The sequence below is a fragment of the Rutilus rutilus genome (genome assembly GCF_951802725.1).
Source record: "Rutilus rutilus genome assembly, chromosome: 2".
Classification (NCBI taxonomy): Eukaryota; Metazoa; Chordata; class Actinopteri; order Cypriniformes; family Leuciscidae; genus Rutilus; species Rutilus rutilus.
The window spans coordinates 25,648,298-25,671,737 of record NC_140210.1 but is presented as its reverse complement, the minus strand read 5'-3'; the positions used below and the strand labels follow the sequence as shown (position 1 = coordinate 25,671,737).

Sequence of the window (23,440 nt, the reverse complement as noted above, 5' to 3'; positions counted from 1 at the left end):
CGATTTCCAGCGAGCGCACATTGCCTGATGATAGGGTGACCAGGTGTCCCGAAAAATTTGGGACAGTCACGGAATCCGAGTCCTAATTGTGCTGAAAATTATACTAAAGCAAAATCTTGAGTAGTTATTGTCTGATAAAACATTAAAAACTGTCCGTGGAGATTGAGTCGTCCTGCAGCCAGCCCCCGCCGGCTGCTCATTGGCTGCAGCATATTTTTTGTTTATTTTTTTTTGAAGTTCTACAAAGATACCTAGGCACGAATTTAGATAAGCTAATTTTCATTCATTCTTCGTTGACATGGCTGGTGTACCGGAATCCCAACACGCCGCTAAAATGCAAAAATGTCTCTGCCAGCCAGTCGTAAGGGAGTGATTGATTGGTCAACAGTCATTGTTTTTTTTGTTTTTTTTTAATGACATTTGTTTATTATAGGCTATGTAGTCTAATATCATAGTAGGACTATGATACCATAGTAGCCCCCCCGAACACCGTCCCGAATTTCAGCCAATCTCATCTGGTCACCCTACCTGCTGATCTGTGCAGTGATCTGCCAGTGTGTGTTTCTTTTTCCTCTCACAAAAGAGCTTGTGCGTGGCACGTCTTTTTAATGATGTCTCGCCCGTGCACTTCTGGTTGCGGTCGGACTGTTTCCGAGCACAATTGATTGCGAAGATCACGCTAAGGCAGCCTTTGTTGATGAATCATGTTCTCACTGTGGGAACATGACCATCGCAATACTGCGGTTGAGACTCAATAGCCTCGTTAGAGGGAGAGTTCCCTCATCCATTTATATTAAAGTAAAATGTATCATGTTTAAATTATAGTATGTGTTTGGCTTGTTATATTTTACAGACAATCACTTTTATGGCGCTTTTCCACTACACAGTACCAGCTCGCCTCGGCTCGGCTCGACTCGACTCGGCTCTGTTTGGTTTTCCACTGTGTAAAAGTTGTACCTGTACCTGCTTTCAGGTACTTTTTTTCGTACCACCTCCGGCGAGGTTCTAAGCGGGCTGAGGCGAGCTGAGGCGATACTAAAATGTGACGTGAAATCATGGCAGACTGCTGATTGGTCAGAGAGAATCGTCACTATTCACTGCGTCATCATTGCACGCGCCAGACGCAGTATCCTGAATAAAAAAACAGCAAAAACAAAAACATCCAAAAACAGCATACACTCGATTTCCTCCTTTGCCCTGTGTGTGTGTGGGTAGCGGGTGTGTCTCGCGCGTCTCGCGTAAAAGATTAAGTCACGGCAGTTTCCTGCGGCGTCGCTATGACGACCAGGTACTATTGTGGAGGTAACGTTACTATCTGCAATGGAAAACGGAGCGAAAAGCGAGCCGAGCCGAGCTGGTACTGGTAATGGAAAAGCGCCATTAGAGAACTAAATGTTGACCATATCACAGATATAACTACACATGATGACTGAGCATCTCTTATGCTCACAAAGACTGCATTTATTTTGAGTAAACAGTAAAAACAGTAATATTGTGGATTGTATTATTACAATTTAAAGTAAATGTTTTCAGTGTCACATGATCCTTCAGAAATCATTCTAATATGCTCATGGTTTCAACAAAAAATTTAAGCAGCAAAAACTGTTTTCAACATTGATAATATAAGAACCATTATTAATAACTGAGCACCAATAATAATTGAGCAGCAAATCAGCATATTAGAATGATTTCTGAAGGATCATGTGACTATGATCATGATGATGCTGGAAAAAAGTACATTTTAAATGTTTAAATTAGCAAAAATATATTTCATCCCACGTCTCATTTGGCGGCGCTCCAGACGAGGAAACCATGTCCATCGCATGCTTTCCCGGGCAACCGCGAGCATTGGGCACGAGTGGAACCATTGTCCCGTCCACCATTGACTTACCGCGATCGCTCGGCGACCTTCTCCGCCTTTCCTCCCCTCAACGGGGCCGCTGCCAAAGGGTACACTGGGGCTCTTTGATGAGCTGCGTGCCGCCACCAACCTCGCTCTCCGAGCGACGAAGGTGACCGCACGCTCCCTGGGCCAGGTGATGTCCACAAACGTGGTCCAGGAGAGACACCTCTGGCTCAACCTGGCCGATATGCAAGATGCCGAGCGAACCCGCTTCCTCAACACTCCCATATCCGACACTGGCCTTTTCGGCAGCGCGGTCGAGGACTTCGCCCAACAGTTCTCGACCGCCCAGAAGCAGACTGAGGCGATAAAACATATTCTGCCACGACGGCCCGCTGCTGCCTCCACCCAGCCGTCGGCACAGAACCCTCAGCCTGCTCGCCGCCGAGGGCGCCCTCCTGGCGAAGGGTGCAATCGAGACTGTCCCTCCAGCCGAAATGAAGTCCGGCTTCTACAGCCCCTACTTCATTGTACCCAAGAAAACCGGTGGGTTATGGTCAACAGGATGTGTGCGGCCACAGAATTGGTTTGCAGCGATTGACCTGAAGGACGTCTACTTTCATGTCTCCATTCTTCCTCAACACAGACCATTTCTGCGGTTTGCTTTCGAGGGGTGGGCATATCAGTACGCGGTTCTCCCATTCGGGCTAGCCCTGTCTCCGCGGGCTCCTGGACAGGACCCCAGCGCCTTTGACATGTCAATTGCCTCGAGTTGCTGGCGGTACGTTTGGCTCTGCACTGCTTCCTTGCTCAAGAACCAGCACGTACTAGTCCGCTCAGACAATACCGCGACAGTAGCATACATCAACCGACAAGGTGGTCTACGCTCCTGCCGTATGTCGCAACTCACCCGCCACCGCCTCCTATGGAGTCAGAAGCATCTGAACTGAACCGTCCAGCCGACGAGCTCTCACGGTTTCAGCCTCTTCCCATAGAATGGAGACTCCATCCCCAGACGGTTCAGCTGATTTGGGAACAGTTCGGCGACGCACAGGTAGATCTGTTTGCCTCCCACGATTCTTCCCATTGCAGCCTGTTTTACTCCCTGACCGAGGGCATGCTCGGCAAGGACGCACTGGCGCACAGCTGGCCGCTGGGCCTCCGCAAGTATGTGTTTCCCCCAGTAAGCCCTGGGAACCTCATTCGTCGTCACGACGTAACTCGTAGTGACCAGTAAAAGGAACGTCTCGGTTACGTAATCCCCTGAGTACGGAGACGTTTAGTCTCCCTGCCACTTCAGCTGTATCGCTGGAACGCCTGAGTTCAGTCTCGGCTCCTCAGCGAAGAAACATATCTGCATGTTGCCAGCGTGCTTCCTTATATACCCACGAGGTGGGGGGGAGTTACGCTATCCAAATTCCGCAGACCCATGGCATTTCCTTGCCATTGGCTCGTTTTGTAATACTCGAAGGTGAGAGGCTTTGTAAGCGAAAGCCCATTCGTCGCCACGACGTAACGTCTCCGTTCCCTACTCAGGGAATGAGGGTTACATACGTAACCGAGGCGTTTCTCCATAAAAATATTTGACAATTTTGAGGGATTGTTGCCCACCTCTTACATTAACACATTCAATATAGATAAATGTTTCCTTTGTTATGAAGGGTTCAGATTTTGCAGTACATCATCTATGGAATCGCCTGCTTCTTCTTCCTATATGGCATCATCCTGTTGGCTGAGGGCTTCTACACCACCAGTGCTGTCAAAGAGATGCACAGCGAGTTCAAGACGACTGTGTGTGGACGCTGCATCAGTGCCATGGTAATGCCAGCACACACATAAAAGCATGGACATACAAAACAAAGCACAGTAGAAAAACATGCCTCTACCTGCAAAACTCCAAAGACGTACCCATACATAAAATTGAGTTTCAGTTTCCAGCGTTCCTTGGACAATACTATGTTTTGACCTCAAAACACTTTTGCCATAGTGCATGATTTGTAGACTAATACATTTTGATGTTTGCATAACATAACCAGCCCCACTTGATAGAGCATTAACCTTTTAGTGCCACTCACCAGACAATTAATTTCCGAACTGCTGTGATATAGACCCAACCAATGAAAGACAAGGCTGCCAGATTCACATCATCAGTTTCAGATAAAACTGAATGCACTTTTATCGGTACTCATTAGACATTTCACTTTGTGAAATGTGTCATGAAACGTGCAAGAAGCAACGTAATAACATTTTGCGGAAATGTCGCCACAGGTAAAGTTTCCCAATGAGTGTGGGTTGGCAAATATGCTTTCCATAAACATATACGAGCTCATTCAAATACATTTACCCCCCTCCATAAACATTAAACTCTTGAGGACAGATCTGGCGTGATCAGTGCAGTGTACCCAAATTCCTATAATTTCTGCAGATGTCCAGTAGGATTCATCTTTAAAGCCTTCGGGCCATAGATGTGTCTTTGTATGTATGTGTAGTCTTTGTGATGTTTTTTTAAGCTGGGAATCATGTGTGTATTTTCACATGAGTGATTGTGATAATCTAGTGGCGAGAGATCCAAGGTGATTCAGCGGTAAATAGGTCATCATTCTGGGTCACATTCTGTATACACTGCAGGATTTAAACAGGATCAAATTATGAGATTATTCTAGTCATTATGATATTAGATATATGGATATTGAGTGGATATTTAGCATTAGAGTCTAACTGCAAAAACCTAAACAAGACTTCTCTTTTTTCTTTTTTGAAGTTTGTGTTCCTCACCTACATTCTGGGATTGGGATGGCTAGGCATCTTTGGCTTCTCTGCGGTGCCTGTTTTCCTCTTTTATAACATGTGGACCACGTGTGGTGCCATGAAGTCCCCTATTGCCAATCTCACCTCTGTGGACAACATCTGTGTCGATGTGCGGCAGTATGGTAAAAAAAAACTTGAGATTGAATCATTAGATAATACTTGGTTATATTGATTTGCAAAATCAACATCAATTTACAATGTAAGAAGTAAGTGATTTTAATAGAATGTTAACTAGTGTACACTTCCTTTTACAAATACAATCAGCCATTTCCTTGCCTGGCATTTACTGAAAGCCCTACCAGTGGCAAACTATATAACCATTCATTCCATTTAATAATATGTAATTATTCAAGTGTATTGCTTTGGTATTCTTTATAATTTTTAGATGAATGTATGTAATACATGTAATCATTTTCAGGAATCATCCCATGGAACGCTAGCCCTGGTAAAGCCTGTGGGTCCACACTAAGCGACATCTGCAATACTAGTGAGGTAAAGATTTACCTCATTTGTCCCTGAAGATCATTACATATGTACTGGAAGGAAGTTATTTAACCCTGTGAAGCCTGACATGAAATAATAGTCAGAAAAGTTGTTTAAATTTTTTTAACTGTTTACTGGAAAAAAAAAAAAAGCAGTTATTTATAGGCTATGGCCAAAAAAATAAGATGAAATTCTGATAGCCTGTAATGTAAATTAATGAGATTTTTTTTAATTACAGTATAGCAGACTACTGACATAAAATGCATGTAAATATCAGTTGTCACTACTGTATATATCCTAGAGCTGCACGATTCATCATTAAAAAATTCATGATCTCATTCCTAAATGACAGCGATTCGCCTGTCTCTATTAAAGGATTACTTCACTTCAGAATTAAAATGTCCTGATAATTTATTCACTGCCATGTCATCCAAGATATTCATGTCTTTCTTTCTTCAGTCGAAAATAAATTAAGGTTTTTATATAAGGTTTTTAATAAAACATTCCAGGATTTTTCTCAATATTTCTTTTTAACCACACAGTATTATTTCTGTGTTATAAATATTCATATTATCACAAAAGTACTAGGATAAAAGATTATAGGTTGGATATAAACACTGATGTCTATCGCTTCGATAAAAATAGAGCAAATCACCTTTTGAAAGTAACTTGATGCTTCAGCAGTTGTGAAGATTACATTGTTATAGGACTTCTAAACAAATGTATTTGTTAATTGAATCATTCATTCAAGAGATTTGTTCAAAAACTCTGAAAACTCTGATGTTCAGTAATGAAACAAGTGAAGTATTTATGAGTGAGTCATTGAATCATTCATTCAAATGGATTTATAATAAATAAATAATTCATTCAGATTAATTAAACATTCTAAATAGACTGCAGCAATTAACATGTTATTTTGTTTAATTGTCTGTTCAGAAGAATTGTGATCTCTGTTTGAAACAAAAAAAAAGTGATTCTCAATTTATCCAGAATTGTGCAGCTCTAATATCTTCCAATAATACGTCTTAGTAAGGTGATATTTAGATGCTTAATTTTAAGATCAAAGGTCGTTTTTTTTGTTTTTAATTGTATTGTTTACAATACAATACAACAATGTTTAAGAGATGTAAAAATGGTATATGTACAGGAATGTACATTCCTTAGAAGCCTGTTGAATCATTTGATACAGTATACATTTTTAACATGAAGTTGTTTATTATTACATTTACTTCATAAAAATCATTAAAGTTTTCAAAGCAAAAAAAGACTATAAATTATGATTCATAGTAGCCTAAAGGGTAAAAGCCTGACATTTGTGTGCTGCCTTAAGGATTGTTTATTTTTTAAAGAAAAAGGTACATTTCTCAGGCAATGTAATTTTATTTTAAATGAGTAATATCACATTTTGTGCGGCTTGGTCTGTTGTCTTGTGTTTGTTATGTTTTTTCATAGTAATGCTAGTAATGGATTGCATAACATTTCATTGCAGTTCTATCTGTCCTACCATCTTTATATTGTTGCCTGTGCTGGAGCTGGTGCCACTGTGATCGCGCTGGTAAGATTTCATGTTAAATGTTCATTTAATTGTTTTCTTAAGTAACTTGTTTATATCAAGAATAATAGTTGAAAATGGTCTAAAATTGCTTAGTAAAGAATTGCGTTGATGTGTAGAGAAAATGGTACAATATAGTGCCATGGTACTATTTTGCAATATTCTGTCATCAGTTCAGGATCTTTAGGCACAGATTGACCTAGAGTACATGCTTTTATGGGGAAGTGGTGCAACTTCTGTTGTAAAGTTGCTACTGTACATCTAAAACAATGTTTGGTCTCACCCACTGGTTTGTCTCTCTTCCATTCAGCTCATCTATGTGATGGCCACAACGTATAACTTTGCTGTGTTGAAGTTTAAGAGCTACGACCACAGTCACACCACTAAATTTTGAGCTCTTTGTACGAGGGCAACTGCAAAGTCTGTGAAAGTTGTTCTCAAAGACAGAGAGAAAAAGAGATAGAGTGTAAAAGAGGTCAGGAAAAAGATAAGGTAGAGAATAAATAGAGAATTGTTCATTCTAATAGCATTGGACTTATTGTATAGACAATGTAGTGCATATTAATGTTATTGTCTAATGTTTCTGTAATAGTTTGACAAAGTGTGATCTTTTGACAAAACAAGGACAATACATTTCACTCACTTAATTTTTTCCATACATTTTTACCTGTTTTAATCTAGGACCTATTTAATCAAGTACAATCCAGAATAATGTATCTTATTTACAGTTAATGAGAAAATGACATTTAAGTAGGCTTAGTAAGAATGTAACTCTTCTGTCAGTCCAACAACACCTAATGGACAGGATTAAAACTAGAAAAAAAAAAACATAGTATTTGATAATTATGTTTCCATTGGATTATATTCACCCTGAGGCACCAGTAGTCCATAATTCAGTCAGATAGATAGATTAATGCTCAAAAATGAAACTTTTACTTATGCTACTGTACATGTACCTGTGAAGGGTGTGACTGTACTTTTTAACTCCTCATGTGATGTTTTGCATTCATGGAAATGACAAAAAAAGGCAATATCTTTCAGAGCCTTATTGTTAGAATCATCCAACTACTTACTTTAGTATTCTGTTTATTATAGAATTAAAACAGTATATAGATTCTGTGCCTTTTGTATCATTCTCAAACCAGTATAGGTCCTGTTTTCTGAAAGAAGAAATAAACAATTATTGTTGAGAAGGTCATTTCTTTTTATTTGATAGAGCAGCTCTTTTTTTTTTCTTTTTTTTTTTACACCTTTCTTTGGATACCACCAGTAGTTCTTACATCATCTTTTATTTGCTAAATGCTAACACATGAAATAATAATATTTAATGTGATGCTGGATACACTGAAAAAAGTTTATTTAAAGTGCATTTCAATATTGGTCTAATCGAAAATCGTTTCATTCAGTTTGTCTAAAAGCAAATAAGACTACCCATAAAAAAAAATTAAAAGACACAATTTTGTTTAAATAGTATTTTCGTGTATTGATGTGCAGAAAACGTTCTGGCTTTACTGACTACTGAAATTATTGTGGGTTTTATACATTTTTTTAAATCAAACTTTCATGTTTTTATTTTGGGAAAATAAATATTTTTGATTAATAAATAGAGCTGCACGTTTTATCGTTAAAAGAACACAATCTCGATTTAAACTCCCAGGCTATCTTATTCTTAAATGTCAACGATTCAGCTTTGTCTATTAAACCTTTGACAAGTATGATCACAGCGAAACATTTAAATATGCGTTGACGCTGTTGCTGACCCAGAGAGAACAGCTGTCATGTATAGGTATGAAACAGCATCAGTCTTTTCAAATACACAATATCATTATTTGTTACAATAATGCAAATTATCACAATTATTACATCAATACACCAGTAAGTGAAAAAATGTATGTCATTGAATCAGTCATTCAAGAGATTTGTTCAAAAACGCTGATTCATCCAAGTCTTTTTGAGTTAGTCATTGAATCGTTATTTTTTTAAACAGATTTTAAGAAATATATTTATTGATAATAATTAAATATTTTTATGCTGCAATTAATGTTTTGTCAGAACCTCTAGTACATAACATGTTATTTTGTTCAGAATTGTGGGAGAATCATGATCTCACTTTAAAAAAATATATATATATTTTCAATTTATCCAGAATCATGCAGCTCTAATATTACATAAAAATTGAAGGTTTGAACCAAACCATAAAAATAATTTGAGAAAAAATATATAAATTTAGCTGTAACTTCAATGGGTGAAGTGGCTGCAATAAAGCGCACGACAGAGCAAACAACAAAAACAGTCTTTAATAATAATCCAACAAGAGATTTCAGGAGTATAGTATAACAACCACATAAAGACGTAAACGAGACCGAACAAAGAACTGAATGACCTGAAGGCTTAAATAGACTGAGTAATCAAAGGAAAATTAGGAACTATGGAAACTAATAAGCACAGGGAACTCAGGCAAACCAGACCAGGGAAAACAGAACCAAAACACAATGAAACAAAACAGACACAGAACTACACATTACAGTGACAGTTAAAATATATTTTTTTCAGTGTATTCTGATCAACTAATAGTGATTTCTGTGTGGTGCAGCTATAATAATTCACTGAGATTAAGTTACTTAATAGGTTCTTAGAGCAACCAATTAATACTGTCTTAACTCTTATAGCTGGCTTTGGCTCACTAACCCACTCATGACTAATCCTTCCCTCCACCTGTTTCTTCATCTGTCTTGCTCCCTCTCCATCTCTCTGTCTATTTTGTTTGTCTTCTTTCCCATCTCTACTGTTCACAGATCCACTACCTGATGATCCTGGCAGCAAACTGGGCCTACCTAAAGGGAGCATGTCAGCAGACTCATGACTACCAGGACATCAAGACCAGGGATGATCAAGAATTGCAGGATGTGCAGTCACGCTCCAAGGAGGGTCTAAACTCGTACTCATAAACAGTTCTCTCTGCTCTGCTTCTGTTCTACCCCACCTCTACCTAACCTGCTCTCTAGACCACACCAAAAACACCCATACACAAACACACAGCCGCTGCAATGACCTGCCACTTTCAGATGGAACATTGCACAAACTAACACTGCTAAGTGGTGCGCTATCCTGACTATACATCATAACAGTGCGGTATAAGTTGGCTATAATCATGATGAAACACGTTTAGGCAAGTTGTTTAACATTTGTAACAAATGATAAGTGGAATCATCCATGATACAGTTAATAGTTATATGATGTGTTTTGCTCATCCACTTCATGGTATAAAAGACCACTGGTATAAAAGTGTATGTGTATACTAGTATTGTACTGTCATTCTGCATTGACAATTTTTTTTAATTGGTAGAAAGTGTATGTTCAAGTGTAGAGTCATGGTTATAACTGGGTTATATTTGAAATTATGATGCATTGTCTTGGTGAAGCGCTAATTACATGATAGATTGTCTGCACTAACTCCTCACAAACATTTTACAGGAACTTCCTTTTTGGTGTTTTATACATATATAAATATATACAAATGTGTGAAAGTGAATGAATTTTGTTGCTGGGTTTTTTTTTTTTTTTTTTTTTATGGGTGCCAGGTTGTGTATTGAAAATGTCTGTTTATTTAGAATCTTTCTCTGGGCTCTCTCTGTCTTAGATATCTGAATTCACCTCTTATTCCAACTCTTACTTTTTTTTTTCTTTTTTTTTTTTTGAGGGTTGGGGGAATAATGCCGGTTCTTGACAAATTGCACTAATCTTGTAATAGACAGCAGGTATATTAACACACACATACACCAGTAAAAATATTTCTCTGCAGGACATTTTCTCAAACCTGTCAGTCTTGGGTATTATCTAGTACTCAACCCTCACAATTATATCCAGAAAACAGTATCTGACTGATATATATCTGTGAGGCAGAACAATTTATATGTATTTGTTTTATGAAAAAATAAATAAAAATAAAAATAGACAAAATGATTTCCTCTTAATGTATAACAGAAACTGCCCTCATCTGCCATACAGGTTTAATACATTCCTTCAGTTTCATTGCTAAATCTAGGTATTTTCCAGTCTTCTAGAATTTGTTAATATGGCAAGATCAATGTTTACCATGAGATTTATGAAATGGTTGTGACTCCTCTGTGTGAGTTATTGCTATGTGGACGTGGAACTTTTAAAATGGTTTGAATTTACAGTCAAATAACGGCGCCTTGTTTTTGCAGTGTATCTTTTTCCTAACTGGTTTATCTCTCTTTCTATTACTACTTTTACAATATGACTCTCTTTTTATTGATCTCTCTTTTAACTTAAATAATTCTTCTCTGTAAATATAAGCATGTTAGTATTGTCCACATATACAATTGTTTTACTACCAATTATATGCCATTTCTTGCTGTATGTTAAATTCTGTTAATGCGAGCTTTCGAGAATTAATCTATTAATGTACATTATTTATTAATAGATCCATTAATGTCCATTAATCTATTTACCCTGGTTTTGAAAAAGAAAAGGTGTGCCTGGATGTTCTATTGTTCCCTCATTATTGCATGAAGGAAAGATATTTCATTTTGTTTTGCAGTACTTTAAGTGATGTGTAGTCCATTGTTCTAATGAACTACAATTGAGTGTCCTCCCCCCAAAACAATTCACTGTATCTTGATGGAAACTGTAGTCTTAGATGTTTCATAGTCCATTTTATTTGAAGTCAGATGTTTTATGAATCCTGTATAGTGATTTTTGTAACCTTCTCTAGTAAAACATTTTCTATGATCTGTATGAACTGTTTTGTGTTATTTAAAAAAAAAAAAAAACCTGTGCAGAAGATAGAGGAGCACCTTCATATATTTGCCATACTGTCTAATTACTTCACTGCATTGCAAGGTAACTATCATCATTTCTATTAAGTCCTGCTGCAGTTTGTGCATATAAAATGTGCGCCACCTGGTGTAGGAATGAGAACATTGTGCCCTTATTTTTATTATTAAAAATATCTCAACATTACCCTTAACTTTTCATAGATAAAAAAAAAAAAACATGGTAAAACACAATAAAAACGATAATCTATAATCAAATACTTTTAATTTAGTAATAGTTCAGTGAAATATGAAAAAAAAAAATAGCAAATTCGGATGAGCATGCAGGATCATTATGAGAATCATTTTGTGACAGAAATTATGCACAGATGTCTGATCCTGTCATGTAAAAGGAAATTCACACCTAAATGTCTTGGAATGGTATAAGTTTTCACATTCAGGCATATTCAAAAAATAAATTGTTAGCCCATTCAAACTAAAATGATAATTAATTAGGGCCCGAGCACTGATGGTGTGAGGACCCTATTGGAATTGCTCTGTTTATTATACAAAATCACACTTCATGACTCTGAAGACATTCCAAAACGTCTTTTTATGCACGATTGTTAAATAAGACAAACAAACAAACCTGTGCTAAAGGCACTTAAAGTAACACAAAGTACATTACATCGTGCACATGGAAAATGAGATAAAAACACATTCTAGTGTTCATGAGTGTAATAGCTGATGTTTATTTCTCAACTGTTAACTGCATTATAATTCGTTGCCTGGAGAATCTCACTGATGCCGGTTTGGTTTACCAACATTGATAATTTAGACCACCTAAAAAAAAAAAAAAATCACAAAGGGAAGGTAATTCAGTGCTTTGAAGGGATGACAAAAGGAATGTGAACCAAAGAGATTATTTTAAACTAAACAAGGCATATAATTCTAAAAGCCTTTTCATTTATGTTCATTGTTCAGAGCTGGACAAGTGTTTAAGATTATACAGCTCTGCTGTACCAAAGTAAGCATATTGCACACAATAAGTTATTTCTGGCATCTGCTGTTTAGAGTTGAAGAGTATACATTTATTTGCTAGCACATAACAAGGAGTACTTCAGTTGTGTCCATTTCATTAAAAAGCATCAACAACACGAGCCGTTAGAATGCGGCTTTCTGCGTATGTCGATGATGTCTGTGGGCAGCAGATGTTCTGCACGATCTTCAGATGCAAGCACACGCCTAACTGCTTCCTCAAAAGCAGCTGAGACATTAGTGGCATCTTTTGCGCTTGTTTCAAAGTATGGATATCCACCATTCTCTTGACACCACCTTTGAGCTTCTTCCATTGACACCTGACGCTCCGTCACATCTACTTTATTTCCTAGAACAACAAAAGGAAATTTCTCTGGGTTCCTGACATCTGCATAGAATGCAAACTCTTTCGTCCAGTTGTTGAGGTTCAGGAAACTTTGATTATCGTCCACGCTAAATGTAAGCAGACAGCAGTCAGAGCCACGGTAAAAGGGCGTTCGGAGACTACGGAACCTCTCCTGGCCTGCTGTGTCCCAGATCTGTAGGGTAACCATGTGACCGTCCACTTCCAGCTCTTTGTTAAGAAACTCCACACCGATTGTGTGGAATAAGTGTGAATCAAACTTGTTGGAGACATAGCGGTTCATGAGGGATGACTTTCCCACGCCACCATCCCCCAGCAGAATCACCTTCATCAAAGATGATTTGGTGGTCATTATCAAGAACTTTCATAGGTTACCTCACCTACAGACCTAAAATGAAAATCAGAATTAGCAAGCTTTAAAAAAAAAAAAAGCAGCACAACTTCTCACTTTGAATTTATAAGAAAATGTAACATATTTAAGTTGACAGTCTGAATAGATCAGTTTTTGTTAAGGTTTTTTTTTTTTTTTTTTTTTTTGAGAGGTGTATGTGAAGAGCTGGTTCTGCCTCATTTTCAGAGCAGACTTCTGGCCTAAATAGAAATCAGGCTTGTGCAAAATTCAGAATTTCAGAATTGGCCTCCATTCAATTCATGAATTGGAATTTGAATTGAATTTACTCCGCCCCACAGGACATTGAATTGAATTGGAATTGGAATGACAGGAAGTGGAATTAAATTCATGGCAATTCAAAGCAATTCCACACAGTCACACAACAGAAAGAATGTATTGAGTCTTGCATGCATTCAGTGTTAGGAAGGTTACTTTGGAAATGTTATTGCTTACTGTTATTAGTTACCCATTATAGATGTGGTTTGGATTACTTTATTTGGACAACTTTATCAATGCAAAGCAATTTCGTTTTAAGTTGATTAGTAACTAATTGAATTAAACATTTTACGTCAGTAATACAACTAAATACAATTACATTAATTTTGTAATTTAATAACAGAAATTTCATTTCACGTAACTATTTACTCCTCAACCCTGCATACATTTTGTTCTAAAATAGATATTGATCAAATTCTTGAAATAAATTACCCCCTCAATGTTGTTTAATTAGTTTTGTTCCAATGTAATTTTCATTTCATTTCAAAGTAATCACACAAACACAAAGTTGTTGTAAATGCAGTTATCATTTATTCCAAATGCAAAAAAATTACTGAGCAACACTGTTGCATCTCATTCTCAATAGCTCCTCAAATGTTTTTTCATTGAGTCTGCACCGTTCTGGTCTGAATATCTTTCCTGAAACACTAAAGAGTGAAGTTGTAAGGGACTTCTGAAACTTAAAAAGTCCAGTGTTGCCCATCAAATTGTGCTTTCAAACAAATGTCCACCTCAAATTATTTAGCAACCATTTTAAATATTTGGTTAAAGTAAAGCATTCTGGGAAATGGAGTCATGTTCCATCATGTTCCACAAAATTACAATTACAATAAATCAAACTTAATTATTTGTTCTGTGACTAGTGCTTTTAACATTCATTGCTAGGGGAAAACATATCCTTTTAAAGTAATCTGTACAAACTAATATAATTTATAATGCAATCATATCTGACATATACTGTAAAGCTTCATTGTTAAACACTTCACTTAAAATATGTATATGAATTTCTTTGAATTTTTGTTGAATTGCAATTCTGCTTCCTTTAATTCAAATTCGAATTGTAATTCTAGATCCTGTTTTTGACATCAATTCAAATTCAAGAATTGAATTGGAATTAAGGAGTCATTCTCAATTCAATTCTGAATTGTGCACAAGCCTGATAGAAATACATTTGAATGCCAGTGTGACTTAAAATCAGCAAAGCTCGAGTCATAAATTAATGGTATCTTTAATTTGAAGTTCTGACGAACCCTTTAGCCCTAGACATTGTTCGTCAAAAAATAGTTATTTTCGTAGGCTACTAGGCTAGCCTACTGTCCTGTGACAGGAGTGCATTCATCTGAGCCCCGGAAGCGCCGATCATGTGAGACATATCTTCACGGATCATCCTCACTTCATAACTTAGCCTAGTAGGCTATATGAAAAATAAAGAAGAAACAAAAATCTAACTCATAATGCAAGGTTACATTCCTATAACCGTATACTTTTGATAACAGAATCACATGAGTCTGAAAACGAACAAGTCTGAACATTTTGAAGAACTGTAGTAAATAAATCTTTTACACTGTAAAGCTAAACGAAAGGCAATCATGGGCTATTCGTGACGTGTTTTCATAGCAATCATTTAAAAAAAACGACAGCGCTGCTCAATGCATTTACAACAGAAAACCTCTTAGAATACGACGTAGGTTCAAGAAGTCCACCCATTTTTACTCGATATCGAAGTTAATCAATGGCAAAATGAGGGACTGTTACAAGCGACAAGCTGTTTTCTCGTCATAAAGCAAATGATCAAAGGAAACGTAATATTGTGGCAAGACGTCGCTTATTTATTGTAAGAGAAATTTAAGTGGTGGCATTCCATTCAATCGCATGATCAACCCGGCAGATTGGGACGCTCTTAACAACGCCATCATTGCTTTAAAGGTCCTGTCAAATTCTACACTTGGTATTTCGTACATTTAAAACATGTGTTGCGCGAGGAACAGACAGATACATACCGTTGAGAATTCAGCAATGAGTGTCGAAGTGCTGTGTTAGCAGCGCCATTCCTTAAAGTAGAAGCAGCATCCTCCACTGTATGGAGCTTCTCAAGACATGGCGCCCCTAGGCTGGCCAAACAAGCTGCTGAAGCTCATATGACCGACCGAGTGCTCATTTATAAGGCATTTAACATGAAATCAATTAATAAAACAACACGGAAATGAATTGAATTGGTTTATTAACTGAGGACAGCCTGATACAATAAAAATCCTTAAGTGAAAACTAAATATTCTCTTTGAAGTGCCTTTTCCCTCTAATATTTGGTTGGCATAGGACATTAATTATTAACTGTCTTTGATTGACGACAGCATTATCACCGAGTCACTAACCAAATATATCCCTGCTAGTTCTACAGCACACATTCTCTGATATCACTTGATCACAAACGCAGAGCAATATTAAATCAACATGTCATTACATCATCAAGCTTGGAGCTTTTGAGCTTGTTAGAACTTGTGCAAGAGGACATAATGCAATCTTTAAGATTACAATCAATGTTTGCCACATCATGGAATGTTGTGATGAACAGCTTTACACATAGGCTACCGCTACCCTGATAGCATTTACCCTAAGTTAAATGTCTAACTTGTTTGAATCACAAAACCAAATAGAAAGTTTAAGATGAGGTTATCTGTAATTAGCTAGTTCTTAAAACATATCAAGAGTCAATTCCTGTTGATAAATAGCTGTAAAAAAAAGAAAGAAAAAAAAGGGCTTGCAACATATAGCCTACAATAGGCAATAAAATATATATAATTTCCATGTGAATCTTTCCACATTCAAGACGTGTCTATTTAATTACAAATTTGTACATGATTTAAACCAAAAAACAAAACTTAGATTAACAATGGTTTTAAGTGAGATATCTGACTGCTTTTTTCTTCTTTTTTTGACTGAAACATTCAGCCTTTAGCTTTTGGACCTTATCTTGGGCAGATTAACAGGTCACATGCTCTCTGCATGCAGCACACTTTCTGTCACATGTTTGCTGAGCTTAGACACAAGAACACATTTAATTCATACTGCATTCGTTGTGCTTCTCCATTCTGTGTCAAATTAACCAAATTTCAGAAACTTACCCAGCTCAAATTTTTGATTTTGCTAACATTTGAAAATTTAGAGCCAAATTGCAGGGTTGTAAAAATGACTTTATTAGTAAAATCTGTTGACTTTAGCAATCTTTGTTGCATTATACTGTATGCCAACGGATAGTTAAAAATGAGAAAAAACACTTGTGTTTTTTTGCCTTAAGTTTGCATGCCTCAAGAAGTATCAAAGAAGTATCAAATATCTCTTAATATCCTTTTATATATATTTTTTTTAACAAACTTTTCTTTTATCTATATTTTCAAGGCCTATGGTATATTGTTGAATTTTACCTATATTCAATGGTCGAAAACCAAATGTGAGTCACTTTGCACAGAGCTGATATTGCATTTAAAGGGGAATGTCAGAAGAATATGTAATGTTGAAACTAGAAATGCATCTTGTTTCCCTCTGTCAAAACTATTGTATAAAACATACCCGTCTTAGTGCCCGTCTACTGAAATGGTAAAGTTGAGGCACATTAATTTGCTCAAAAGTGTATTTATAACAATCTATTTGAATCTGTTTCAGGAATATTTGTAAGAAGGGATATTGTTCATTTTAATAGCTTCTGAAGCTGCCAAGAGTTCAAATACGCAGTATCGTAACTACATGTTACCGCATTGACATCCCAAATTCTCTGTGATTGAACCATATAGGGCCATAAAAATTAAGATTCCAAAAAAAAAAGTTTCATATAGGAACAAGAATATGTTGCCATAATGATGCAACAAAGATTGCTAAAGTTAACAGAATTTACTAACAGACCTGCAATCTCTGTGTAAAAATAAAATAATGACACTGTCATCTTTCTAAAGTAATTTTACACCCCTGTAATCTGGCTCCAAATTTCAGGTGGAAAAACACCCCCCCTCTGCAAAACATCAGATTACTCAATTAATATGCATACATGACATTTAATATTTTGGCTTTCTTCTTCATTTAAGGTTTTTTTTATTTTAATTTTTTTATCAAAATCAAAAGAAATTTAGCCAAGGACCTCTGGTTGAGGTAACACAGGATGACCCAAAAGTATTTTTGAGAAAAAAATAACTAAATCCAGGGTCAAAATGGACATGCACACTTTGTTTTAATGGCTAATATCTCTTAATCTTTTCAAAAATTATTTTTCAAATCAAAACACACCCGGATGCATATGAGGATTCATTGCACCAAACTGAAAGCCACAAGAAAGTTAATCTGACTGAAAAATCTTTACTTGATTTAACTGTCCACTGAAAGCTCAAATAGTGCAGAACAATACTGCTATTCATCATTATTACAGTTATCAATACATATACACTTGCTCAAAGGCAAACCCAGTTGCTGTGGTACCACTGCTCTCCACAATTAGCACAGGTCATATAAGTCATTGAATCATTATCTGCACTGCCACTCCGTACCCACGAGGGCAAGAACAGCATCCCTCGTGAGATCTGTGTCACCCTGCAGTCCAAACTGCCACAGCGCCTGCAGCGAACTTTACTGGTAGGTGTCCCTTCCACCAACTCTGGTAACTGATGCTCACTGATGCCCAAAGTGGTATAACCGTCCCTGAGCTGTTGAAGTTCTGCCCCTGCCATTTCCTCTGCAGACATCTGGGCAAATGCCTCTGGAGTCAGGTGTCCTGACATAAGACCTTGGCGTAGATGAGGGTTCTTTGGGTTCTTTAGGTTGGCCACCTTGCTCCTGATGCAGGACTTGTACTTAAGCTGGTTTCTTCCATAAAGAGCATGAACATGTGCTTCAATGTCCTGAGCAAGGGCTTTGTGTTTGTCCATATGATCTGAGTCTTTTTGCTGATTTGGGGTAAGAGCCTGGAGAATCAGCAAGATACATTTGCATCTCAGTGCTGTGGAGTCAGAGGAAGTGCTGGGCTGATTTGTGTTTTGAGGAACTGAGGTTCTAAAATCTTCTTCTCTATGTGACGCTATGGCTGGAGTGAATCTTTCTTCCTCATGTTGTAGCTGAACAGATTCTGCACCGTCATTTGCTGGCCAAGGCTTTTCAGAAGACAACTTATCTGAGCACACACTACTGTCTTCACATTTGTCTTGTTTTACATCCTTTGTTAAATCATGTTGCTCTGTGTTGCATGTACATGCTTGATTCTCTTTCCCCCTTTCATTTAAGTGCTCAGATCCACTTGTAACAGAGGGAATTTCCAAACACTCCTCAACATTAGGCAGGTTATGTGTCTCTAGTTCCTTGTTCTCCCGTGTGTCTTTGTTATTATTTTTCAGCATAGGTGACAGCTTGTACAACTTCTTCCATTTTGAGAGCAAGCTCTTTGCTATTGTTTTAGCACTCACAGTTGGACAGAAATTAAGTAGCTTATAAAGAACCTTCACAATTTCTGTAGTCTGAATCTGCTCTAAAGTGACAGAAATGTTACTCAGATCTGTCAGTAATGATACAATATCTTCATAGCTGCCATCATTGTGCAACTTTTCTATTTGTATAGCATAATTAATTATCTCTTTAGTATTCATGGTCTCTTATATATTAAACTAACAAGTAAGCAAGGGAAATTACTTAAAACTAGTGCAAAAAAACAACAACAAATGGCTTCAACAGCGTTTAGCCTACATGCACGCATTCGTTTATAAGAATGAACTGCTGCAAAATATGAATACAATAATCAATTTCTAAATAGTAGACAAACACAACGCATTCACCTTCAACCAAACACGTATCTTCTTGGTTAAACATTCAGCAGTAAACGCCTTTTAAAAGGGAGAATTCGCACTCCTTCCGCCATGTCCGAAATAATTAAATAACAATTGTACACATAGCAAAACCGTCCTGTAGAGGGCGTAGTTGCTCAACTTTTTTCAATATAACATTTTGCCATTTAAACTGCAGTCATGAAACATATTCAGTTGACTTTTCCACAGTTACTTAGCCTATTAACGTCGTAAAAAAAAAAAAAAAAAAAAAAAAACTTTTAAAGCATATTTTCAATTTTTAAATGTAGCTACATTTATAACACTATAATTATGTATTGTAGTCTACATTGGCATTAAATTACAAAGGTAGGCCAATGGGAGTTTCTAAAACAAAGCTGAGGGTTTTTGATGGATTTATCTTTCTCTTTTCTCACTACCGTAATCTATTTGTTTGGTTTGCCCCCTCTTTTGGAAAATTCTGTAAATGCTATGTTTTTATTTTTCTGCTAGAGGAGCAAATGGTAACGTAAAATGTCTGCTGTAGACCTCTCCCGTTCTTCACTATAAAGTTAAAAGAAGATTACATTTAAAAACAAATATGCTTGGATTAGGCTATTTATGTTTCTGATAAATGGCCTTTGTATAGGAATAGATAAGTCTATTTTGTTATAACACATCAATGAATGCAGATATTACTCAGATGATAGTCGGGCCTTTGATGCTTTTTGGACTGCAAGTTTATTATCATTTCCGGGAGTTGCATAATGCCTGAGAGCATTTTATTAACCCCTTCACTTTTTTTTTATAGCAATGACCCAAAATTAAATGGTTGTACTGTAAGTAAATCATGAATGCTTTGGACTACAAACCTGTGGTTTGGCATTTTATTACTGGTTGGTCTCTTTTTATAGAAGACACTCAGCAGATTATTGCAGAAGTGAAAACAATATGAAACATATAAAGGTGTAAAAAAGTTATAGAACTTTATGTTTACTGTTAAGCAAATATAGGCTACTGTACTGAACATTTTATATTTTATACAAAACATTGCTATAAGATCAAAGCCATATGTCTAACCAAGGTGTGCCCCAAATTTGAAGTTGAAATCACAATGGAAGCTCCTATGAGATTGTATAAAGGCGCTATACCAAAAATAGCCACAGTGTGTCATCTACATTCCATTGAATGTTTTTTTGATGTGTTCTCCTGTAACAAATTAATAAATTTCTGTCACAACATCACTTCTATCACAAAACAGCTGTGTATCTCAGACATTTCCAACAATGTGTTTTGTCAAGATTAGAACAAGTTTTGCTAAAACATTTTTTACAGTAGGCCTACAGTTTCCATGGTAATGCAATTTCCATTTTCATAACGATTTTCACATGAATTTGAGTGTTTAAGCTTTTGAATGATATTTCATTTTGATGAGTACTAAAATAGGCCTATTTGAATACAATACAAATACAAAGGCAATACAAAAATGCGACAAGCGTCCCGATAGCGGGACGGTGACAGTTACTCTCATCCATGGTACCACACCAGTATTTGTGTCTCATATGTATGTAATATGTTATCTGGTTTAAGCTAGTCTAAAACGGTAATTTGCTAGTCCAAGCTTATCATAAATTGGGTGTTCCAAAAAATTCTCACCACCATACGCTTGTATAATCAAGATATAGGCTCAATGACTGGCTGAGATCTGATGGAACAGCTACACAGGACTTTACTCTTTACAGTGTCATTTTCACCCCGTTTATTAAAATAGATTAACTAACAAGATTTTAACTTGTGGCTCTGTCTAAAAGAGATGTGGAATGCTCTTCTCTTTACGCATTTTGTAAATATGTGTATGTTATAACTGCATGCTGCATCAAATGCATTCACCCTTATAACTGTTCTCTACGATATATATTTTCTTTGACACCATTCACCTTGATTAAGCGTATTCTTTTCACAAAATGGTCACAGGCCACCAAAAAAAAAAAAGTAATGAAAACTCTCACAGGAGGTTTTGTGATATCCGGAATGGCTCAGAACTGGGTGCTCACGTAATAGGATAGGACAGTCTTTTGGTTCATAGCCACAAATTATTCCTACAACAGGTGTAACCTGAGAGTACAAAGCTTTAAAACGAAGAATTTGAAGCCTTTTTAAACTTGTTTTCTTTGTTACTTCCCACCCAGTGTTCCTATCTATTTAGAGTTTTGGGTGGGGCTGCACTAACTCCCAGGCATTCCAAATCTGCCTATAGAGAGGGAGAGTCTTCTTAAGTCTGAGGTTCCTTAACAAATTACAAAATGGGGTCCCACTGTTGTTGGTATTTATTTACTTAAACTCAACTTTGATTTCTAGAGGCTGAATGGAAATTTACAGAGCTTTGTTCTGTTATTTAGTTCATATACCACAAGAGGGGGATCAAACCTTAACTTTTGTCCATGGTTCTGTGTTCTGAATCAGAAGGAAATAAAATAAATACTGTCATTTCCTGCTTGCTCTCATGTGGTATTCCAGGCAGAGGTTGGTTTATAAGTGATCTAGGACCAGATGTCTACAAACTAAATTATATGCTGATATCAACAAAGCTGTTGTACATTCCACTACAAAGGGTAGCATGTATTGACACGCCTGCACTTGCAGAATTACATATATTCGTACAGCTATGAAATGGCATGACCTTTCCCTCGAGTTACATTCTGCAGCAATGTTCAGACAAAAGAGCACACCATTTATTTCCTGCAGATTATTTTAACACTGGTTTCATTTCCTCCTGGGTCTAGCTATGTGGGTCTTTGATGTACATTTCATTTCATTTCATTTTTTATGTTTTATAACTACAAATATTTATGAGAAAATATTCTTCTTACATTATCTATAAAATTGTTTTTATTCCACTGTATTGTAAATAGCATCCATTCTATTCATCTTGTCTTGGCATTGTTCTAAATATGATGCCATAAACAAATAAAGTGACCAATTACTAGTTTTGTATTACACAGTTTAAGTGTATTTTATGTCTCTGTCCCAATATTATAAATGACTATAAGAGTGTGCTTACACATCTATGTGGTGGAAAAATGCTGTGGACTTTAAACTTATGAAGTGAGATAAGACTAATTTATCCCATAGTTAGCCCTAGATTTTGTGTCTGATTAAGACCAGGGAAAATCCATTGTTGTAGTTGATGCTGTTAAGTGTGAGAACATGGATACCCCTCTAACCAGTCTCACAGATTACAACATCAACGTTCCACAGCCTCTTTTCCAATTGGCAAAACTGTTTATCAAATCAATGGTCACCAACACTTTTTGGTTACCAATATTCTTAAAAAAAAAAAAGTATTTTTATTTTTTTTCAAAAAAGATAGGGTAACACATCATTTTACAGTGTCCTTATGCATAATTAGCCCAAACCCTAATCTTATAGTAAGTACATGTTGTTAATTAATATTACTCAGTCAGTAGGCTACTCATTTGTGTAACTACACTGTAACAAGAACATCTCAAAATAAAGTGTACCTGAAGAAATAAATGCATACAGGTTTGTAATGACATGAGGGTAAGTAAATGATGACAGAATTTTTATTTTTGGGTGACCTGTCCCTTTAAGTGAGAGCAAGGCAGGGCCAGGCGGAAGACGATGAGGTTTAAAAATCTTCACAGGCAGACACAGAGAGACAGGCTTCTGCTTCTTCAGGCAGACAGAGTGAGACAAGGTTAGACTCTCGCAGGCAGATAAAGTGAGACAGTGTAAGACTCTCCACAGCGGACGGAATGAGACAGGGTTACTCTCTGCAGGCGGAGGGGGTGGGCTGAAGCCCTGCTGCTGTGAGCGTGACCTTGAGTGAAAGAGAAAAAAAAATGCTGCAAGTTACTCAACTCATTGCTCAGGCGTTGGGCCCAGTGAATGACAATAGTTATAACTGTTGGCTACTGTTAGCCTGATATTTGTACTCGTATGGTTTATAATGCCATTCCCTGCCTTTATAAAGGTCTATCTCAAATGGTTGTCCATGCTTGTATCTGTACTGTGTATCCTGCAGAAAAACATAACATCTAACAAAAACATAAACGCATTCTTCCAAATGAACATTCTGTCTAAACCCTCAG

General features: G+C 36.7%; 3 protein-coding genes across 6 annotated transcripts in view; 1 reads left to right on the top strand and 2 right to left on the bottom strand.

Moving 5' to 3' along the window:
• Window positions 1-11,447, top strand: part of gpm6ba (glycoprotein M6Ba) — an 84,943-nt gene extending 73,496 nt beyond the window's left edge. For 2 of the 4 annotated variants that reach the window (XM_084395961.1, XM_084395960.1), the window contains exons 3-7: window positions 3,505-3,661; window positions 4,605-4,773; window positions 5,070-5,143; window positions 6,624-6,689; window positions 6,997-7,518. In XM_084395961.1, coding sequence (XP_084252087.1) covers window positions 3,505-3,661; window positions 4,605-4,773; window positions 5,070-5,143; window positions 6,624-6,689; window positions 6,997-7,080 — 550 coding nt within the window. In that variant the 3' untranslated portion in view covers window positions 7,081-7,518. Of the gene's footprint in view, window positions 1-3,504; window positions 3,662-4,604; window positions 4,774-5,069; window positions 5,144-6,623; window positions 6,690-6,996; window positions 7,519-9,481 lie in introns of those variants that run through there. The other 2 variants (XM_084395959.1, XM_084395962.1) reach the window with 2 other exon arrangements.
• A 749-nt stretch (window positions 11,448-12,196) lies between these two features.
• On the bottom strand, window positions 12,197-15,949 carry LOC311282305 (ras-related protein Rab-9A-like). The gene is made up of 2 exons (XM_084395992.1): window positions 15,534-15,949; window positions 12,197-13,254 (listed from the first exon to the last, which is right to left on the bottom strand). The coding sequence occupies exon 2, from the start codon at window positions 13,216-13,218 to the stop codon at window positions 12,613-12,615; it is 606 nt and encodes a 201-aa protein (XP_084252118.1). The 5' UTR covers window positions 13,219-13,254; window positions 15,534-15,949; the 3' UTR covers window positions 12,197-12,612.
• A 1,292-nt stretch (window positions 15,950-17,241) lies between these two features.
• tceanc (transcription elongation factor A N-terminal and central domain containing) lies at window positions 17,242-19,575 on the bottom strand. The gene has a single exon (XM_084395951.1). It carries the CDS (start codon window positions 19,152-19,154, stop codon window positions 17,970-17,972), a length of 1,185 nt encoding a protein of 394 aa, XP_084252077.1. The 5' UTR covers window positions 19,155-19,575; the 3' UTR covers window positions 17,242-17,969.
• Between the last annotated feature and the right edge of the window lie 3,865 nt (window positions 19,576-23,440).

Excerpts from the sequence above, each read along its gene's own strand:
- LOC311282305 (XM_084395992.1), bottom strand. The coding sequence starts at position 13,218 with ATGACCACCAAATCATCTTTGATGAAGGTGATTCTGCTGGGGGATGGT.
- tceanc (XM_084395951.1), bottom strand. The coding sequence starts at position 19,154 with ATGAATACTAAAGAGATAATTAATTATGCTATACAAATAGAAAAGTTG.